At 48.0% G+C, this 16143-nt stretch overlaps 2 protein-coding genes across 6 annotated transcripts in view; one reads left to right on the plus strand and one right to left on the minus strand.

Moving 5' to 3' along the window:
* The window catches only part of RAB23 (RAB23, member RAS oncogene family), a 34318-nt gene that overhangs the window by 3718 nt on the left and 14457 nt on the right, over positions 1 to 16143 (plus strand). Inside the window, exon 1 of one of the 5 annotated variants that reach the window (XM_069974473.1) lies at positions 3296 to 3589. The exons of 1 other annotated variant lie outside the window; for it this stretch is intronic. The gene's annotated coding sequence lies outside the window, so the exon portion shown is untranslated. Of the gene's footprint in view, positions 1 to 3295; positions 3590 to 3937; positions 4020 to 4044; positions 4230 to 10206; positions 10284 to 16143 lie in introns of those variants that run through there. 3 more of the 5 variants (XM_069974475.1, XM_069974472.1, XM_069974474.1) reach the window with 3 other exon arrangements.
* CEP43 (centrosomal protein 43) lies at positions 2343 to 4007 on the minus strand. The gene has a single exon (XM_069974471.1). The coding sequence runs from the start codon at positions 3805 to 3807 to the stop codon at positions 2662 to 2664; it is 1146 nt and encodes a 381-aa protein (XP_069830572.1). The 5' UTR covers positions 3808 to 4007; the 3' UTR covers positions 2343 to 2661.

Here is a 16143-nt window from a genome sequence, read left to right on the forward strand (position 1 = left end):
GGTTGGAAGCATCTAACAGCATAAGGAATGCAACAAAACACAAGGCCTTTATCTATCATAGTTCTAAATTACCCGGTTAACCATAGTAACTAGAGCTTGGCTTCTCGGTTTCAAACTCCAATGCAATTAACAAAAGAAAAAAGCTGCACTGTGATTGGTCGCTATCAGCAACAAGGTCCTAAACAAAAAACTATATTGGTGCTTCTAAGGTCAAGCAACTCATTTTTAAGAGACACTTAGGGCCCCGTAAATTAGGAGCCCTACGGACAGGGAAGCCCTGTAATGGAATGTGATCCCTCCCGGCATGATGTATCAATATCATACTGGGATCGGGGAAACTGTCTGAATCTCTGCAGCTGTCTCACTAGAGTGTCACGGAGATTCAGTTCTCTGCTCCCGGGGTATGATACATGAAAACATTCCATTACAGGGCTTCCCCGTCCGTAGGACTCCTAATTTACAGGATATGGGATTAAAGGGGTTATCCAGTGCTACAAAAACATGGCCACTTTTCGCCCTCTCTTGTCTTCAGTTCAGGTGTGGTTTGCAATTAAGCTCCATTTTCTTCAAATGAACTGAGTTTGAAATCCCACCCAATCTGGAGACGAGAGGGGGGAAAGTGGCCATGTTTTTGTAGTGCTGGATAACCCCTTTAAGCCTTTAAAGGGTACCTATCATTTAAACAAACGTCTGGACATGTCATAGGGACAGATTATAAGTTTGTATCGGTGGGGGTCTGAGTGCTGAGACCCCAGCCAATCACTAGAACGAAGGGGCAGCAATGTTTTGCAGCACGCGCTCTGTCCCTTCATCTCCACTCTCACTGGTCAAGTTATAATGGAGTCTATGGAACTTCCAGCAATCATGTCTGCCAGAAATTCCATAGGCTCCCATTAAAATTCTGCCTACCGCTAGTTTACCAGTTAGCGGACATGAAGGTGCCCCTTTTTTCTAGCGATCAGCCCCCACTGATATAAACCTCTAACATGTCACTGACAAGTTTGTTTAACCCTCTCCTGCCGCTGCACTGTTAATTAACATCGCTGCAGCCTATGCCTGATGCTGCAGTGACGTTAATTAACGATCCAGGATGACACAGGCGCAGGAGCTGCGCCTGTGTCATCTACGATGGGTCCTGGGCTTTGAGGAATCAATGACCCCAAGTCGGGAAAGGGTTAACTGATAGGTTCCCTTTAAAGAGAAGCAATCATGGACGAAAGTAAAAAAATTTTTATTCCCTAATTAGATGCAAATCATAGTTTTATTGACATTTGCAAATATAATTCATTATTTTTATTGCCACGTTTTTGAATTATTCCCTTTTTACTTTCCTGTCTCGAGCCGGCTCTTTTCAAAAGAGCCGGCGCGAGACAGGAAACTCCCATCATGCAGAGTGGCAGGAAAGGTTCCCATGATCCTTTGCCTGCCGCTCTGTAATACACAGTGATCTCGAGCTATACAGCGCAAGATCACTGTATTATCTAAAGTCCCTCTTCTCTAATCTATTTATGAGGATACAAACTGCCTCTGCAGTCTGTATCTTATACTTTACCTAATCCTCTTCTTCGGTGCAGCAAGGCCGGCGCCGCCATCTTGATTACGTCACTTGCGTTCCAGCGGTGGAACGCAAGGCCCGTAATCAAGATGGCGGCGCCCGGCCTTGCGGCACTGAAGCAGAGGATAGGTAAAGTATAAAGCTACAGACTGCAAATGCATATTCCGAAAAATAAAGCGTAAGGAGGCACTCACCGTATGTAATCTTCCTTTATTATAACGTCTTCATAAAATCACAAGTCAGAGTGTGTAGCAGACGGCGAGGACGCCGCTCAGCAGCTGATAGTGTGACAGCTGTTTCCCGCGCGCATGCGCGATTCTGGTGTCTGAAGAATCGACATGCGCGCGGGAAACAGCTGTCACACTATCAGCTGCTGAGCGGCGGCCCCGCCGTCTGCTACACACTCTGACTTGTGATTTTATGAAGACGTTATAATAAAGGAAGATTTTATACGGTGAGTGCCTCCTTACGCTTTCTTTTTCAGAATATGCATTTGCAGTCTGTATCTTTATACTTTACCAGATCCTCTGTTCCGGCGGCGCCGTTATCTTGATGACATCACGAAGATGGCGGCGCCCACCGGAACAGCCAGGGAACAGAGGATCAGGTAAAGTATAAAGATACAGACTGTATCTTCATGAATAGACTTAGGGGAGATGTACTTTCATAATAGGGAGTTATAGTTAGGTGATTGGTTCTCTTTAAGCCATATTTTCTTTGTAACCTCCCAGAATAAGCATAGTGAGGGTAAAGAGGCCATAACATTAGTACATAACTAAACCAACACTTTCATAAAGGACAATGTAAAATATTTTATTTTAATACCCATCTATATAACAAAATATTTCTGATCCTATATGAAGGTCTCACAAAGGTCACTAGTCCTATGGGCAGATATAAGGCTGCACCCGACACCTCCCTGGAACCTGCTGGGCTTCTCCACCATCATTTACTGTCAGGTTTTGTAGCGTTCAGGCGTCTGACTTCCTCCCATTCCCCATCCAGGCAGGGACACCTTTCCTCCTGAACAGAGCTGTATACAGCGCCCCACACTGACAGATTGAGCAGGTCCATCCAATACAACTAGAAGGAGCTCCCATCATCCCTCAGGATACATCCTCCAGGTAGTCGGCCACATCGCTCAGGTGAGACAGCGAGTTGTCCAGGGTGAGCTCCTCCAGTCGGTGGTCACTGGTGGTCAGGTCCTCCACAGACAGCTCCCCCTCCAGGTCTTCCCCTATACTCACTTCACTCCTCTCTGAGCGCTGGCTGCTGCTGTGGAAGTCATCCATGTAGTCCTCATCATTCCCCCCAGCTCCTAGGTCCAGGGAGGCCATCTTCTCCGAGGTGGACCTCAGCTCCTTCAGAGAGCCCTCCCTGTCCTTATCACTCACCCTGGGGGACCCAAATGGAGAGCTATTAGGGAGACTGACCCCATTGTCTTTGCTGGTCTCCTCCTTCCAGCCATAGGTCTTCTCAGGCTTGGGTATGGGGTCGTCAAAGAAAGAGTCCGCGTCTAGATCGTCTTCATCCAGTTTGTTGTTGTCGGGGTCGGGCTGGGGCGCTTCTCTGGGGGTCACGTCATCTGCGGGCTCCCGGGTCACCACACTCCTGCAGAGGAGGTACAGCCGCCGGTACATGGCCAGGAATCGCTGCTCGTCTATGTTCCGGTCCCTGCCCGCGGCTTCCAGCTCCTCGGTGACGTACCGCTCCAGCATGCTGCAGGGGAAGAGGGGGCAGAGCTCGGCCAGCAGCGCCCGCAGCTCCATCTCCCCCACCTCCCCACTGGAGCGCAGCCGGAACTTGTGTCGGGCCTCGGCCGTGTGCTCCGGGGGCAGCTCCAGGGGCAGGGCCGCCGCCTCCTCTCTCTGCTGGAAGAGTCGGAGCAGCTCCAGCAGCAGCGGCGCCTTCCTCCCCGGCTCCGGCAGCCGCAGCTCTCGGGCGGTTGCAGTGCGGTCCTGGGCGCCGGGCAGACACGCCTCAGGCTGCAGCACGGCCAGGGTGAAGTCCAGGTGGAAGTGCTGCAGGAAGTCGGTGAGTAGGCCGGCGACCAGGCGGCCATCCCGAGTGGCCAGGAACTGGCGCAGACTCTCGTTAATGAGGGACGGCTTGTTCTCCGCCCGCTCCTGCTCCTCCAGCGCCAGGAACACGGAGGCCCGCAGCTCCGCCTTGATCTTGTTCAGGACGCCGTTATTCTCCAGCGTGTGGATCAGCAGATCCCGCAGCTCCGTGTCCTCCTCCGCCGCGGACATCGTGCGGATCCCGTCACCTAATAAGGGAACTAGCGCCGCTCACGGGGATCGCCGAGCTTATCGAGCGGCTCCTGTAGTCACGTCACGGAGCGGCCAATCAGAAGGCGTCCTACTGGCTGCGGGCAGAGGGGCGGGGCTGGTGACGTCAGAAAAGCGCCAGGTTTGAGCGCCAAGCAATCCGTAGCTTCGTTGGATACTGTTTCTATTCTCTGGTAACCTAGCAACGGCTAGCTCCGCCCTCCAGGCATTACGTGCTGGTATACGATGCTGAGAGAAAGCATCGATCGGCTCCGCGTCGCAGCTACTTTGGCCTTGTGAGCTGTGTTTTCCTGCTCAGCCCTCCCCGCGTTCCCCGGGCGCTTGGCAACCGAGCGGCGCAGAGTGTGGCAGGGACACACCGGGAGCTGGCTGCCGGGAGCGGGGTAAGAGACGCGGGATGGGCGCGGTTTTCTGTCCCGATAATTGTATCTATGTGTATGAGTGTGTCTGGCAGTGTGTGCCCATCTGATCCCTCTCCTGTGTGTGGTAGCGGGAGCTGGCAGCGCCTCTGGCCTCTATGGACAGCTGGCAGTGACAGGTAGTATCCAGGCTGCTGCTGTTATCTCACCCTGTGTATAGATAATAGACATTACTATGGTTACTTGTGGCAGGTGACAACCAGAGGAGGCAGGAGCCCATAGCATGGCAGCACCTTCCTGTGCCCCCAGCCCTGAGAGCCTATCCCCGTCATATAGTGTCACACACACAATCCCCCTCATGTCCTGTTATATAGTCTCACACACACAATCCCCCTCATGTCCTGTTATATAGTCTCACACACACAATCCCCCTCATGTCCTGTTATATAGTGTCACACACACACAATCCCCCTCATGTCCTGTTATATAGTGTCACACACACAATCCCCCTCATGTCCTGTTATATAGTCTCACACACACAATCCCCCTCATGTCCTGTTATATAGTGTCACACACACACAATCCCCCTCATGTCCTCTGTTATATAGTGTCACACACACAATCCCCCTCATGTCCTGTTATATAGTGTCACACACACAATCCCCCTCATGTCCTCTGTTATATAGTGTCACACACACAATCCCCCTCATGTCCTCTGTTATATAGTGTCACACACACAATCCCCCTCATGTCCTCTGTTATATAGTGTCACACACACAATCCCCCTCATGTCCTCTGTTATATAGTGTCACACACACAATCCCCCTCATGTCCTGTTATATAGTGTCACACACACAATCCCCCTCATGTCCTCTGTTATATAGTGTCACACACACAATCCCCCTCATGTCCTGTTATATAGTGTCACACACACAATCCCCCTCATGTCCTGTTATATAGTGTCACACACACAATCCCCCTCATGTCCTGTTATATAGTGTCACACACACAATCCCCCTCATGTCCTCTGTTATATAGTGTCACACACACAATCCCCCTCATGTCCTCTGTTATATAGTGTCACACACACAATCCCCCTCATGTCCTCTGTTATATAGTGTCACACACACAATCCCCCTCATGTCCTGTTATATAGTGTCACACACACAATCCCCCTCATGTCCTCTGTTATATAGTGTCACACACACAATCCCCCTCATGTCCTCTGTTATATAGTGTCACACACACAATCCCCCTCATGTCCCCTGTTATATAGTGTCACACACACAATCCCCCTCATGTCCTCTGTTATATAGTGTCACACACACAATCCCCCTCATGTCCTGTTATATAGTGTCACACACACAATCCCCCTCATGTCCTCTGTTATATAGTGTCACACACACAATCCCCCTCATGTCCTGTTATATAGTGTCACACACACAATCCCCCTCATGTCCTGTTATATAGTGTCACACACACAATCCCCCTCATGTCCTGTTATATAGTGTCACACACACAATCCCCCTCATGTTTTCTGTTATATAGTGTCACACACACAATCCCCCTCATGTCCTCTGTTATATAGTGTCACACACACAATCCCCCTCATGTCCTGTTATATAGTGTCACACACACAATCCCCCTCATGTCCTGTTATATAGTGTCACACACACAATCCCCCTCATGTCCTGTTATATAGTGTCACACACACAATCCCCTTCATGTCCTGTTATATAGTGTCACACACACAATCCCCCTCATGTCCTCTGTTATATAGTGTCACACACACAATCCCCCTCATGTCCTCTGTTATATAGTGTCACACACACAATCCCCCTCATGTCCTGTTATATAGTGTCACACACACAATCCCCCTCATGTCCTCTGTTATATAGTGTCACACACACAATCCCCCTCATGTCCTGTTATATAGTCTCACACACACAATCCCCCTCATGTCCTCTGTTATATAGTGTCACACACACAATCCCCCTCATGTCCTGTTATATAGTGTCACACACACAATCCCCCTCATGTCCTCTGTTATATAGTGTCACACACACAATCCCCCTCATGTCCTCTGTTATATAGTGTCACACACACAATCCCCCTCATGTCCTGTTATATAGTGTCACACACACAATCCCCCTCATGTCCTCTGTTATATAGTGTCACACACACAATCCCCCTCATGTCCTGTTATATAGTGTCACACACACAATCCCCCTCATGTCCTCTGTTATATAGTGTCACACACACACAATCCCCCTCATGTCCTCTGTTATATAGTGTCACACACACACAATCCCCCTCATGTCCTCTGTTACCGATATAGGCGGAAAGCGGATTAGTTCAGTGCAGAAATTCCACCGTGTGAATTGCAGAGCAGAATTTCCATTCAACACAATGGAAATTAGCTCTGCACCTATTTTAACGGCTGAAATTTCAGCGCTGATTCAGCGCAGAAATTCAGCTGCTTTTGCTCTGTGTGAACGAGCCCATAGTGTCACACACAATCCCCCTCCATGTCTGTCTACATGGCTGTACTCCACCCGAACCCAGAGACCATCACCTGTACAGGAGGCAGAAGGGTAGCCCACCCATCAGTGGAGGAATGAAGCCCCCTGACACCTGAATATAGAAATGTCTGCATCCTCCCCTACCCGCAGCTCCGCATCCAGGCACATTGTAGGGAGAGGAGCCAGGACTTGGGGGAAGCTGGTTCCTAAAACTGGAGTGTTGTCACTGGCTACAGAAGTATACAGGCTTCAATGTGGATAGCCCTATAAAGTATACAGTATCTGAGACGTGGTTAGCCCTAAGAAGTATACAGTATCTGAGACATGGTTTGATCCCTAAGAAGTATACAGTATGTGGGACGTGGTTAGCCCTACAGAAGTATACAGTATGTGCGACGTGTTTAGCCCTACAGAAGTATACAGTATGTGGGACGTGGTTAGCCCTACAGAAGTATACAGTATGTGGGACGTGGTTAGCCCTACAGAAGTATACAGTATGTGGGACGTGGTTAGCCCTACAGAAGTATACAGTATGTGGGACGTGGTTAGCCCTACAGAAGTATACAGTATGTGGGACGTGGTTAGCCCTACAGAAGTATACAGTATGTGGGACATGGTTAGCCCTACAGAAGTATACAGTATGTGGGACATGGTTAGCCCTACAGAAGTATACAGTATGTGCGACGTGGTTAGCCCTAAGGAAGTATACAGTATGTGCGACGTGGTTAGCCCTACAGAAGTATACAGTATGTGCGACGTGTTTAGCCCTACAGAAGTATACAGTATGTGTGACCTGTTTAGCCCTACAGAAGTATACAGTATGTGGGACCGGTTTAGCACTCATTCCCATTTGTTTTTAAAGAAGATTTTGTAGCCAAAACCTGTTAGGAATCCTAACACACCAGATGGATTTTTTCTGTAGAAATTCACACAGCAAAACCACAGCAGTAAAAGGCAAAGTAAATGGGATTTTTGGAATCTCATCTACTCAGAGCGGAGATTTTCCTGCCATAAAGCGAGCTGTGGTGCAGCATTTCTGCAGTCACTTTATGTTGCAGATTTCTCCACTGAAATCCGTGTGTGTGTGTGTGGGGGGGGGGGGGGGTAGAGTCTGTAACACATTCTGCACAGGGTTTCATGCAGATTTGCTTTGGGGTTTTCCAGGGCAGGTAAGTCTATTGTGTGGTATGAAGCATGTCAACAAAACTTTACTGTGTGAACAAGGCTTTAGTTTACAGTTTGGTTATACGCTGAGGGCCTGAGTTCACTAACCCTTTTGCTGCCAGAGCTCTTTGAATACTTTGCACCCTTGGTAGCCAAGACAATTTTCACAATTTTGCCACTTACAAATAAAACATAAATTATACAATATTAAATATTTCTAAAAGCCAGCAGCCTGAGGGGGGAGGGGCGAAATTGATTTGAGGTAGTAACTTACCTCTCCCCGTGTCCACAATGAGCAGCAGGAGCGGCCGCGGGTGCCCCGCCGGGCTCCAGGATCTCTGGGGTGTCCAAGTAACAACCAAGCTGATGGACTGGACACCGCTCTAGTCACTGATTGCCTGAGCGGCCAGTCCATCATCCAGGACAGGCACTTTCCCCCGAGTTGTGACGTCATCACAACTCGGGGGAAATTGACTTTCAGCGGGGGGTCCTCTTGAACCTTATTTAGCCCTTTAACACATTTAAAGCTTTTGATCATGTCCCCCCCTTTCCTTCAGACTATACAGATTCCAACCACCATTTGGATTCCTTCTATTTTATCAGTATCTTTGTATAGGTGAGGTCTCCAGTACTGGCCACAGTATTCCAGATGTGATGTCACTAGAGCTCTATACAGCAGGATCACAATCTTCCTCTCCCTACTGGTTATACCCACAATAGTCATTTCTCCTGATTCTCCTTGGTTATACCCTTAGTTATACAGCCCAGCATACGATTAGCTTCCCCTACCACCTGGCCATACTTGTGACTCATTTTAAAGTGAATGTACCATCAGGTACATCGCTTTAAGTTTTTTTATATGCATGGACCAGCATGGGAATGTCAGTGCCGCGGTCCTTTTTTTGAACCATGGCCCGTTTCCCGCGCGTGGTGATAGCTTATTCCCTGACAGCAGCCCAGCCTGAAGCACTCCAGTACTTCGGGGCAATGTCTGGGTCCCCTCCTGAGAACCCCGCCAATCACTAGAACGAAGGTGTAACTGACGTTTTTAAAAACTTTTGACATGTTGCTATGCCACGTCAAAGTTTTTAAAAACGATAGTTACACTTTAAGTCTATGCTCACACACTGTATTTTTGCTCAGTATTTTTAAACCAAAACCGGGAGTGGATTGAAAACACAGAAAGGCTCTGTTCACACACACACTGTTGAAATTTAGTGGATGGCCGTCATTTAATGGCAAATAATTACCATTATTTTAAAACCATGACCATTGTTTTGAAATAACGGACATTTTTTGCCATTAAATGACGGCCATCCATTTAAAAACCAACGTCAGGATGTTGGTATATAATTTGATCAAACCATATTGCCTCATGTACCACGTGCAGGTCTCCTGGTTCACATGAGTCCCTACACTAACTCCACACGGTGTCAGTCAGCGACCGCCAACCCCGCAAAGCGAGCGCAAGCAGGGAAGGCAGGCCACAGAATTGCCCTGCAACCCCAATGTCACAGGACCAAACCCCAAGGGCTCCCCAAACCCAGCAGGCACCGCCGGCAGAGAAAGCGGCCACCAAGCAACACAAGTGTGAACAAGGTCTGACTACTATCCATGGCTCCTGCTGGTAGAATGGGAAGAATAAGAGGTACTTGCCATGTGTGCACAGATGCTTCCTGCTAATTGGGGTCACACTTGTGTTGCTTGGTGGCTGCTTTCTCCAAGGGCAGCACCTGCTGGATTTGGGGGGGGGGGCCCTTGGGGTTTGGTCCTGTGACATTGGGGTTGCATAGCCATTCTATAGCCTCCTTTCCCTGCTTGTGCTCGCTTTGCGTGGTTAGCAGTCGCTGACAGACACAGTGTGGAGTTAGTGTAGGGACCCATGTGAACCAGGAGACCTGCACGTGGTACATGGGGCAATATGGTTTGATCAAATTATATAACAACATCCTGGCTTTGGATTTTAAATGTAGCCGAGAGGCATTAGTGTCAGCCATAGGTGTGAGGTGCAGCAGCTCCTTTCTCTCCATGTCCGCAATATAACATATACTTCTCTATGTGTACATGTGTCTATATCTGAATAGTACCTTCATTTAGTTACCAGTATAGTATCCCTTCCTTCATGTTTTACACTGGTAATGACTAACAGGCAGTAGCTTTGATACACATGAATGGAGTGTAGAGGGAGGTGTCACCATTTCCTGCTGACCTCACACCTAAGCCAAGGGCCGTGTCTGAAGGGGAAGGTTTTGGCCAAATCTCTCCCCTAGTGTAGTTTCTGTTTATCTTGACCTTCCCATGGTAACTATCCAGCAGCTGGGACACACAGACCCACCACCTAGGGAGCATTGATCGGCCCTGGAGTCTCTGCGTGCTGGGAGTGCAGAGACTGGTGAGTACGTCTCTGTATCTAGATACATAACAATGGCAGGGGATTCCTGTGCTGGAGAAATCTGTGTTTCCTCCCAGGCGCTGGTTCAGGTTTCTGTTATACGCAGCAGATTGGGAATAGTGCAGTCTCATGTGTTAACGCCCTGAACATGTGTTTTCAACAAAAATATTTTTCTCCTGAATGTGAAGCATCCATAACCGAGCCGTTCCCTGCTTTCCAGAAGAACCCTTCAGATTGCTGTTTCATATACAAAGTCATTTCCTTGTCATCTGGCGTCTTTGTGAAGGAAGATACAGTGAGGAAGCCCAGGTCAATGTTACAGCTATAACTTTGTTGTGTGTCTTCGAGGTAGTTTTAGTGCTTTCCGTTAAAGGGGAACTCCAGTGAAATTCTTTTTCTTTCAAATCAACTTGTGTCAGAAAGTTATACAGTGGTACCTTGGTTTAAGAGCGTTTTGGTTTAAGAGTTCACAGTTTTTCAAAATTGTGACTTGGTTTAAGAGCATTGCTTTGGTTTAAGAGCTCCCTGTACTAAATGGGAGGGGGAGTGGGGGAGGGGCATGGTCTGCATAGCGGGGTCTACAGCCCTGTACTCTGACCCAGGAAGTCTCCCTCACCTTCCAAATTATAGTCTTTTACGTCTGGTCTTGTAAAAAATGCACACTATCCTAGGCCCCAGATTCATCAAACTGATACCGTCTGGTTCATCTCATAACAACCAATCACAGATTATGTTCTAGATCCTAACCACCGCTGGGAAAATGAAAGCTGGGCTGTGATTGGTCGCTGTGAGGAAAAAGTCAGTGTACATTTCAGGCAGCTTGATAAATCTTGGTCAGAAACAAGTGTCCTATTACCAGGATTCTGAATTATCCAATGCTGGATCAGTGGAATTTTACTTTATTTACTATATTTTTTGTTGGCTTTTTATATTATTGTGCAAAATTTTTAGGATTTGATACAGACATTGGGGGAGATTTATCAAACATGGTGTAAAGTGAAACTGGCTCAGTTGCCCCTAGCAACCAATCAGATTCCACCTTTCATTTTCCAAAGAGTCTGTGAGGAATGAAAAGTGGAATCTGATTGGTTGCTAGGGGCGACTGAGCCAGTTTCACTTTACACCATGTTTGATAAATCTCTCCCATTGTTTATATATTGCATATAAAGCTGCTGGTTAGCAGAATACAGAGAGGTATACGAGCAGCAAGAAGTGAAGGGGACACGAGAGTACGGACAGATCTTTCTGCTGCCTTGTACAATAGGTTGGAGCTAGGGATGGTCCAAACTTGCTGAGGTTTGGGTTTGTATGAACCCGAACGCTCGGCAGCAGAGTCCCGCTGGAGTAACGCCTGGAAAACTGGCATACAGCCTATGGCTATGGCTGTATCCCAGTTTTCCAGGCGGTCCTTCTGCTGGATCCGCCCGCTCCACGGAGCGGGCAGACAGCAGGAATCATTACCGAGGGTTCGGGTTTGTACGAACCTGAACCGAACTCGGTTCGGACCATCCCTAGTTGGAGCCCTACTTAATATTTTTGTCTGGCTTGTGTGCAACTTTATTGTGAAAATTAAATTGCAGGCGCTTTTTGTTGGAATCATTAGATGCGATTACTCAATGCAATGATGTCCATGTTATGCAGTCAAAATCACTGTGTGGCCCTTAAAGGGGTGCTGTGACGTTAGGTAAAAATAATAGCTTTCTTTACCTGTCTGACCCAGTTCTAAAACTACCGACAATTTATTTTATTTTATTTTTGGTTGTTGAGGGTTGTCCTACATGTAAGAAACTTTTTAATTTGGTTTATTAGCCGAAAAATGCATTTTTATTATGAGAAAGCAGTTTGAAGCTCTCCCCACTGTTTTCATGGTTCTCTTATGGAGAGGGGAGGGGTGAAGCGAGATGAGGCACCAAAACAGGACAACAAAGAGTTAATTTACAGCTACATCACCGAGCTATCTCCTCTGAAGTCAGCACTGACCTCTCTGACCTCTAAATACCGGCTTTCACACTGGTCCCGCTGTGTAATCCTTTGTTCTCTGCTGGCGACTAGTCTCCCCCCTCCCCTCTCCATAGGTTACACAGGGCATTACTGATGTAAAAGAGTCGAGATTTCCTGATAATTTCCTGATAATGAGCAGTGAGGAGGGGAGGGGACCTGGGGAAAGTCTTTTTGAATGCAGATAATGGCATATTTGCCTAATAAACCCAATTACCAAGTTTCTTAAAATCGCCTGGACTATTCATTTTTGCAAAAATAAAAAAAAAACCACAGTGACACTTTAAACATAAATTGAAAATTAGTAACAGAAACTTGTCATTCTACAGGGTTTTTTTCATTCACCTAAAACTGTGATCCTATTCTGCCATCATCTATTGCAATACAGTATATATACAAGATGAGGAGACTATAGAGGGAATAGAAACAATTGTGTTCATACACTTTGAATATATACATGTTGCGTTCCTTCTACCTACATACAGCCTGAGAGTGAGAACCCTAAGACTACAAGCCGCCATTACATCAGCAGCAATCCTGTTATGTTTGGATACCTGATCTCAGAAAGTGAGACATCCAGGAGCAGAATTCCTACATTCATATTTGATGCTGGAATAGAGGCCGTGCTGACAGGTCACTTACTGCTCCTCCTCAGCTCTCAGGGTTGGGGGAAATTAAAGGGGTACTCCAACTAATAGTTTTTTATTTTAAATCAGCTGGTTTTCACAAATTTAATTTCATTTTGTAAATTAATTTTATTAAAAAAAAATCTCCAGTCTTCCAGTACTTATCAGCTGCTGTATGTCCTGCAGGAAGTATTATTTTCTTCCGAGTCTGACACAGTGATCTCAGCTGCCACCTCTGTCCATGTCAGGAACATTTCAGAGCAGCAGAAAATCCCCATAGAAAACCTCTCCTGCTGGACAACGGGCACTGTGCAGACTGGATATTTTTTTTAACCAGCATTAGACTAAAAAGCTTTTTTTACCATAACGGAAATTAAATAATACAGTTCACCTTAAAGGACAAGTGCCATGAAAAACTTTTTCCCAGTAATTGAAGCATATAACAAAGTTATATAACTCTGTAATATGCTTCAATCACCTATCTGCCTCCCTTCCCTGTCTTTTCCCCCCTCCACCCCCCACCAGGAAGTGTAAGAAACTCACACAGACCTAATTACTGTCATCACCGTCACCAGGCAGCTCCTTGTGAGGATGAGTCATCAGCAGGAGGGCTGCTCTTGGTCCTGTTACAGCACCCCCCCCCCCCCCCCCCCCCCCCCAGTCCAAGTGATGGCTTGCAGTTGTTCAGCCAATGGGAACTGAGCAAGCTAAGTCACCTGACAAGGCAGGGGCTGCTGTAACAGGATAAGGAGAGAAGAGCTTGGTGACAGTGACGACAGTAATTAGGTCTGTGTGAGTCAGGACACTTCCTGGTGGGGGTGGAGGGGGGAAAAGACAGGGAATGGAGGCAGATAGGTGATTGAAGCATATTACAGAGTTATATAACTTTGTAATGTGCTTCAATTACTGGGAAAAAGTTTTTCATGGCACTTGTCCTTTAAAATTGGCCATCCACATGCTCCAAAAATCTGCTGGTCCCCCAGAAGGAGTACACAATAGGAGACCATCCATCTATTAATGGGGTGGGGTCTGTCACTGCTTACACCCTCTGCCACTAGCTGTAGTTGTTCCCATAGAAATATTGGGCTTTCTGAGTAATGCGTAAAAACAACTTTTCCCCTTTAATAAATGTCTGATCACCAGGACCCCCACCTATCCCTGTGTGAATGAAGCAGTAATGCTCTTCCATAGCCACCACTCTCTTCATCAGACTGACGGCAATAGCTGAGTGATGTCCCATAAGCGAATACGCTTTATTGCAGTACCTTATCTCATTGATATTATAACTGTTAGGGTGGTATTACACGGGCCGAGCAGGGCCCGATAATACCTGTAAACGAGCAGCGATCTGCTAGATCGTTGCTCGTTTACTGGACCTATTACACGGCCCGATAATCGTTTGACAAGAGCTGCAAGGACATCGTTACCGATGTCCTTGCAGCCCTTGCTAAACTGGCATACATTACCCATCCACGTTCCAGGGCTGCTCCTGCGTCCGCTTCTCCCGGGGGTCCCGCGCGCGCTCTAGCGTCACAGAGGCCTGTCAGCTGGTAGGCCGCTCAGCCAATCACAGGCCGGGACCGCCGCTGACAGCTGACAGGCCTCTGTGACGCTAGAGCGCGCGCGGGACGCAGGGAGAAGTGGACGGCAGGAGCAGCCCTGGAACGTGGATGGGTAATGTATATCGTTAGTCGCCGGCCACGCACCGCTATTACACGCAGCGGTGCGCGGTCGGCGCCCGACAAAAATAGGTTCTAACCTATATCAACGATCAGCCGATGATCGTTGTCATCGGCTGATCGTTGCATTTATTACACGGAGCGATAATCGGCCAAATCGGGCCGATTCAGCCGATTATCGTTCCGTGTAATACCACCCTTAGGGTACTATTCCACCAACAGATCTGACGACACATTATCTGCCAAAGATTTGAAGCCAAACCCAGGAGCAGACTATAAACAGAGAACAGGTCATAAAGGAAACACTGGATTTCTCCTCTTTTCAAATCCACTCCTGGGTTTGGCTTCAAATCTTTGGCAGATAATCTGTCGTCAGATCTGTTGGTGGAATAGTACCCTGAGGGTACTATTACACGGAACGATAATCGGCCGAATTGGCCCGATTCGGCCGATTATCGCTCCGTGTAATAAATGCAACGAACAGCCGATGACAACGATCATCGGCTGATCGTTGATATAGGTTAGACCCTATTTTTGTCGGGCGCTGACCGCGCACAGCTGCGTGTAATAGCGGTGCGTGGCCGGCGACTAACGATATACATTACCCATTCACGTTCCAGGGCTGCTCCTGGGACCGCCGCGGCCTGTGATTGGCTGAGCGGCCTATCAGCTGACAGGCCACTGTGAAGCTAGAGCGCGTGCGGGACCCCGGGAGAAGCGGACGGCAGGAGCAGCCCTGGAACGTGAATGGGTAATGTATGCCAGTTTAGCAAGGGCTGCAAGGACATCGGTAACGATGTCCTTGCAGCTCTTGTCAAACGATTATCAGGCCAAGTAATAGGCCCAGTAAAAGAGCAACGATCTAGCAGATCGCTGCTCGTTTACAGGTATTATCGGGCCCTGCTCGGCCCATGTAATACCACCCTTAGAGTTCGTTCCCTGTGTGTGAATTTGACACCCTATCCCTTTGACCTGATTCACACACTTCATACTATGCTGCCAGGGAGCCGACTTAATGCTTCTCCTGACTCCTCTCTGGTGCTCGTGGGGGTTAAGCAGGCCTGTATTTAAAGTTCATGCTGCCCTAGGCACTTTACATGCAGAGGTGCCCCCCCCCCCACACACGTTACTGTACATGCATGGTATATACCCTGGCACTTGGGGGCCCTCTGCTTGATGCCCGCTGTTCTCATCAAACAGACGTGATGGAGGAAGGAAGGAGGCCGGGGATGTCTTAGTTTGGGGACCGGTTCTGTCCAGTGTTGGACTGGGGTACCTGGAGCCCACCAATATACAACCAGTGAGACATGACATGCTGACCCGCTCCTTTCCTGAATTCATCTGTATCTGTGACAAATCTCAGAACACCCTCCATTTATACAGCTCTCAGGGTATGCTGGGAGTTGTAGTCTCTGAGAGGACAACCCTGTAATAAATCAGTGTGTGCAGAGTCTCCTGGTGGCTGCAATCTGTGGGTGACAACCATCAGCCCTGAAGGTCCAGCAATACATCTGTCTACACTGTACTACAACTACCAGCATATCCTGAGGGCTGCAG

This window comes from Dendropsophus ebraccatus, chromosome 6 (genome assembly GCF_027789765.1).
Source record: "Dendropsophus ebraccatus isolate aDenEbr1 chromosome 6, aDenEbr1.pat, whole genome shotgun sequence".
NCBI lineage: Eukaryota > Metazoa > Chordata > Amphibia > Anura > Hylidae > Dendropsophus > Dendropsophus ebraccatus.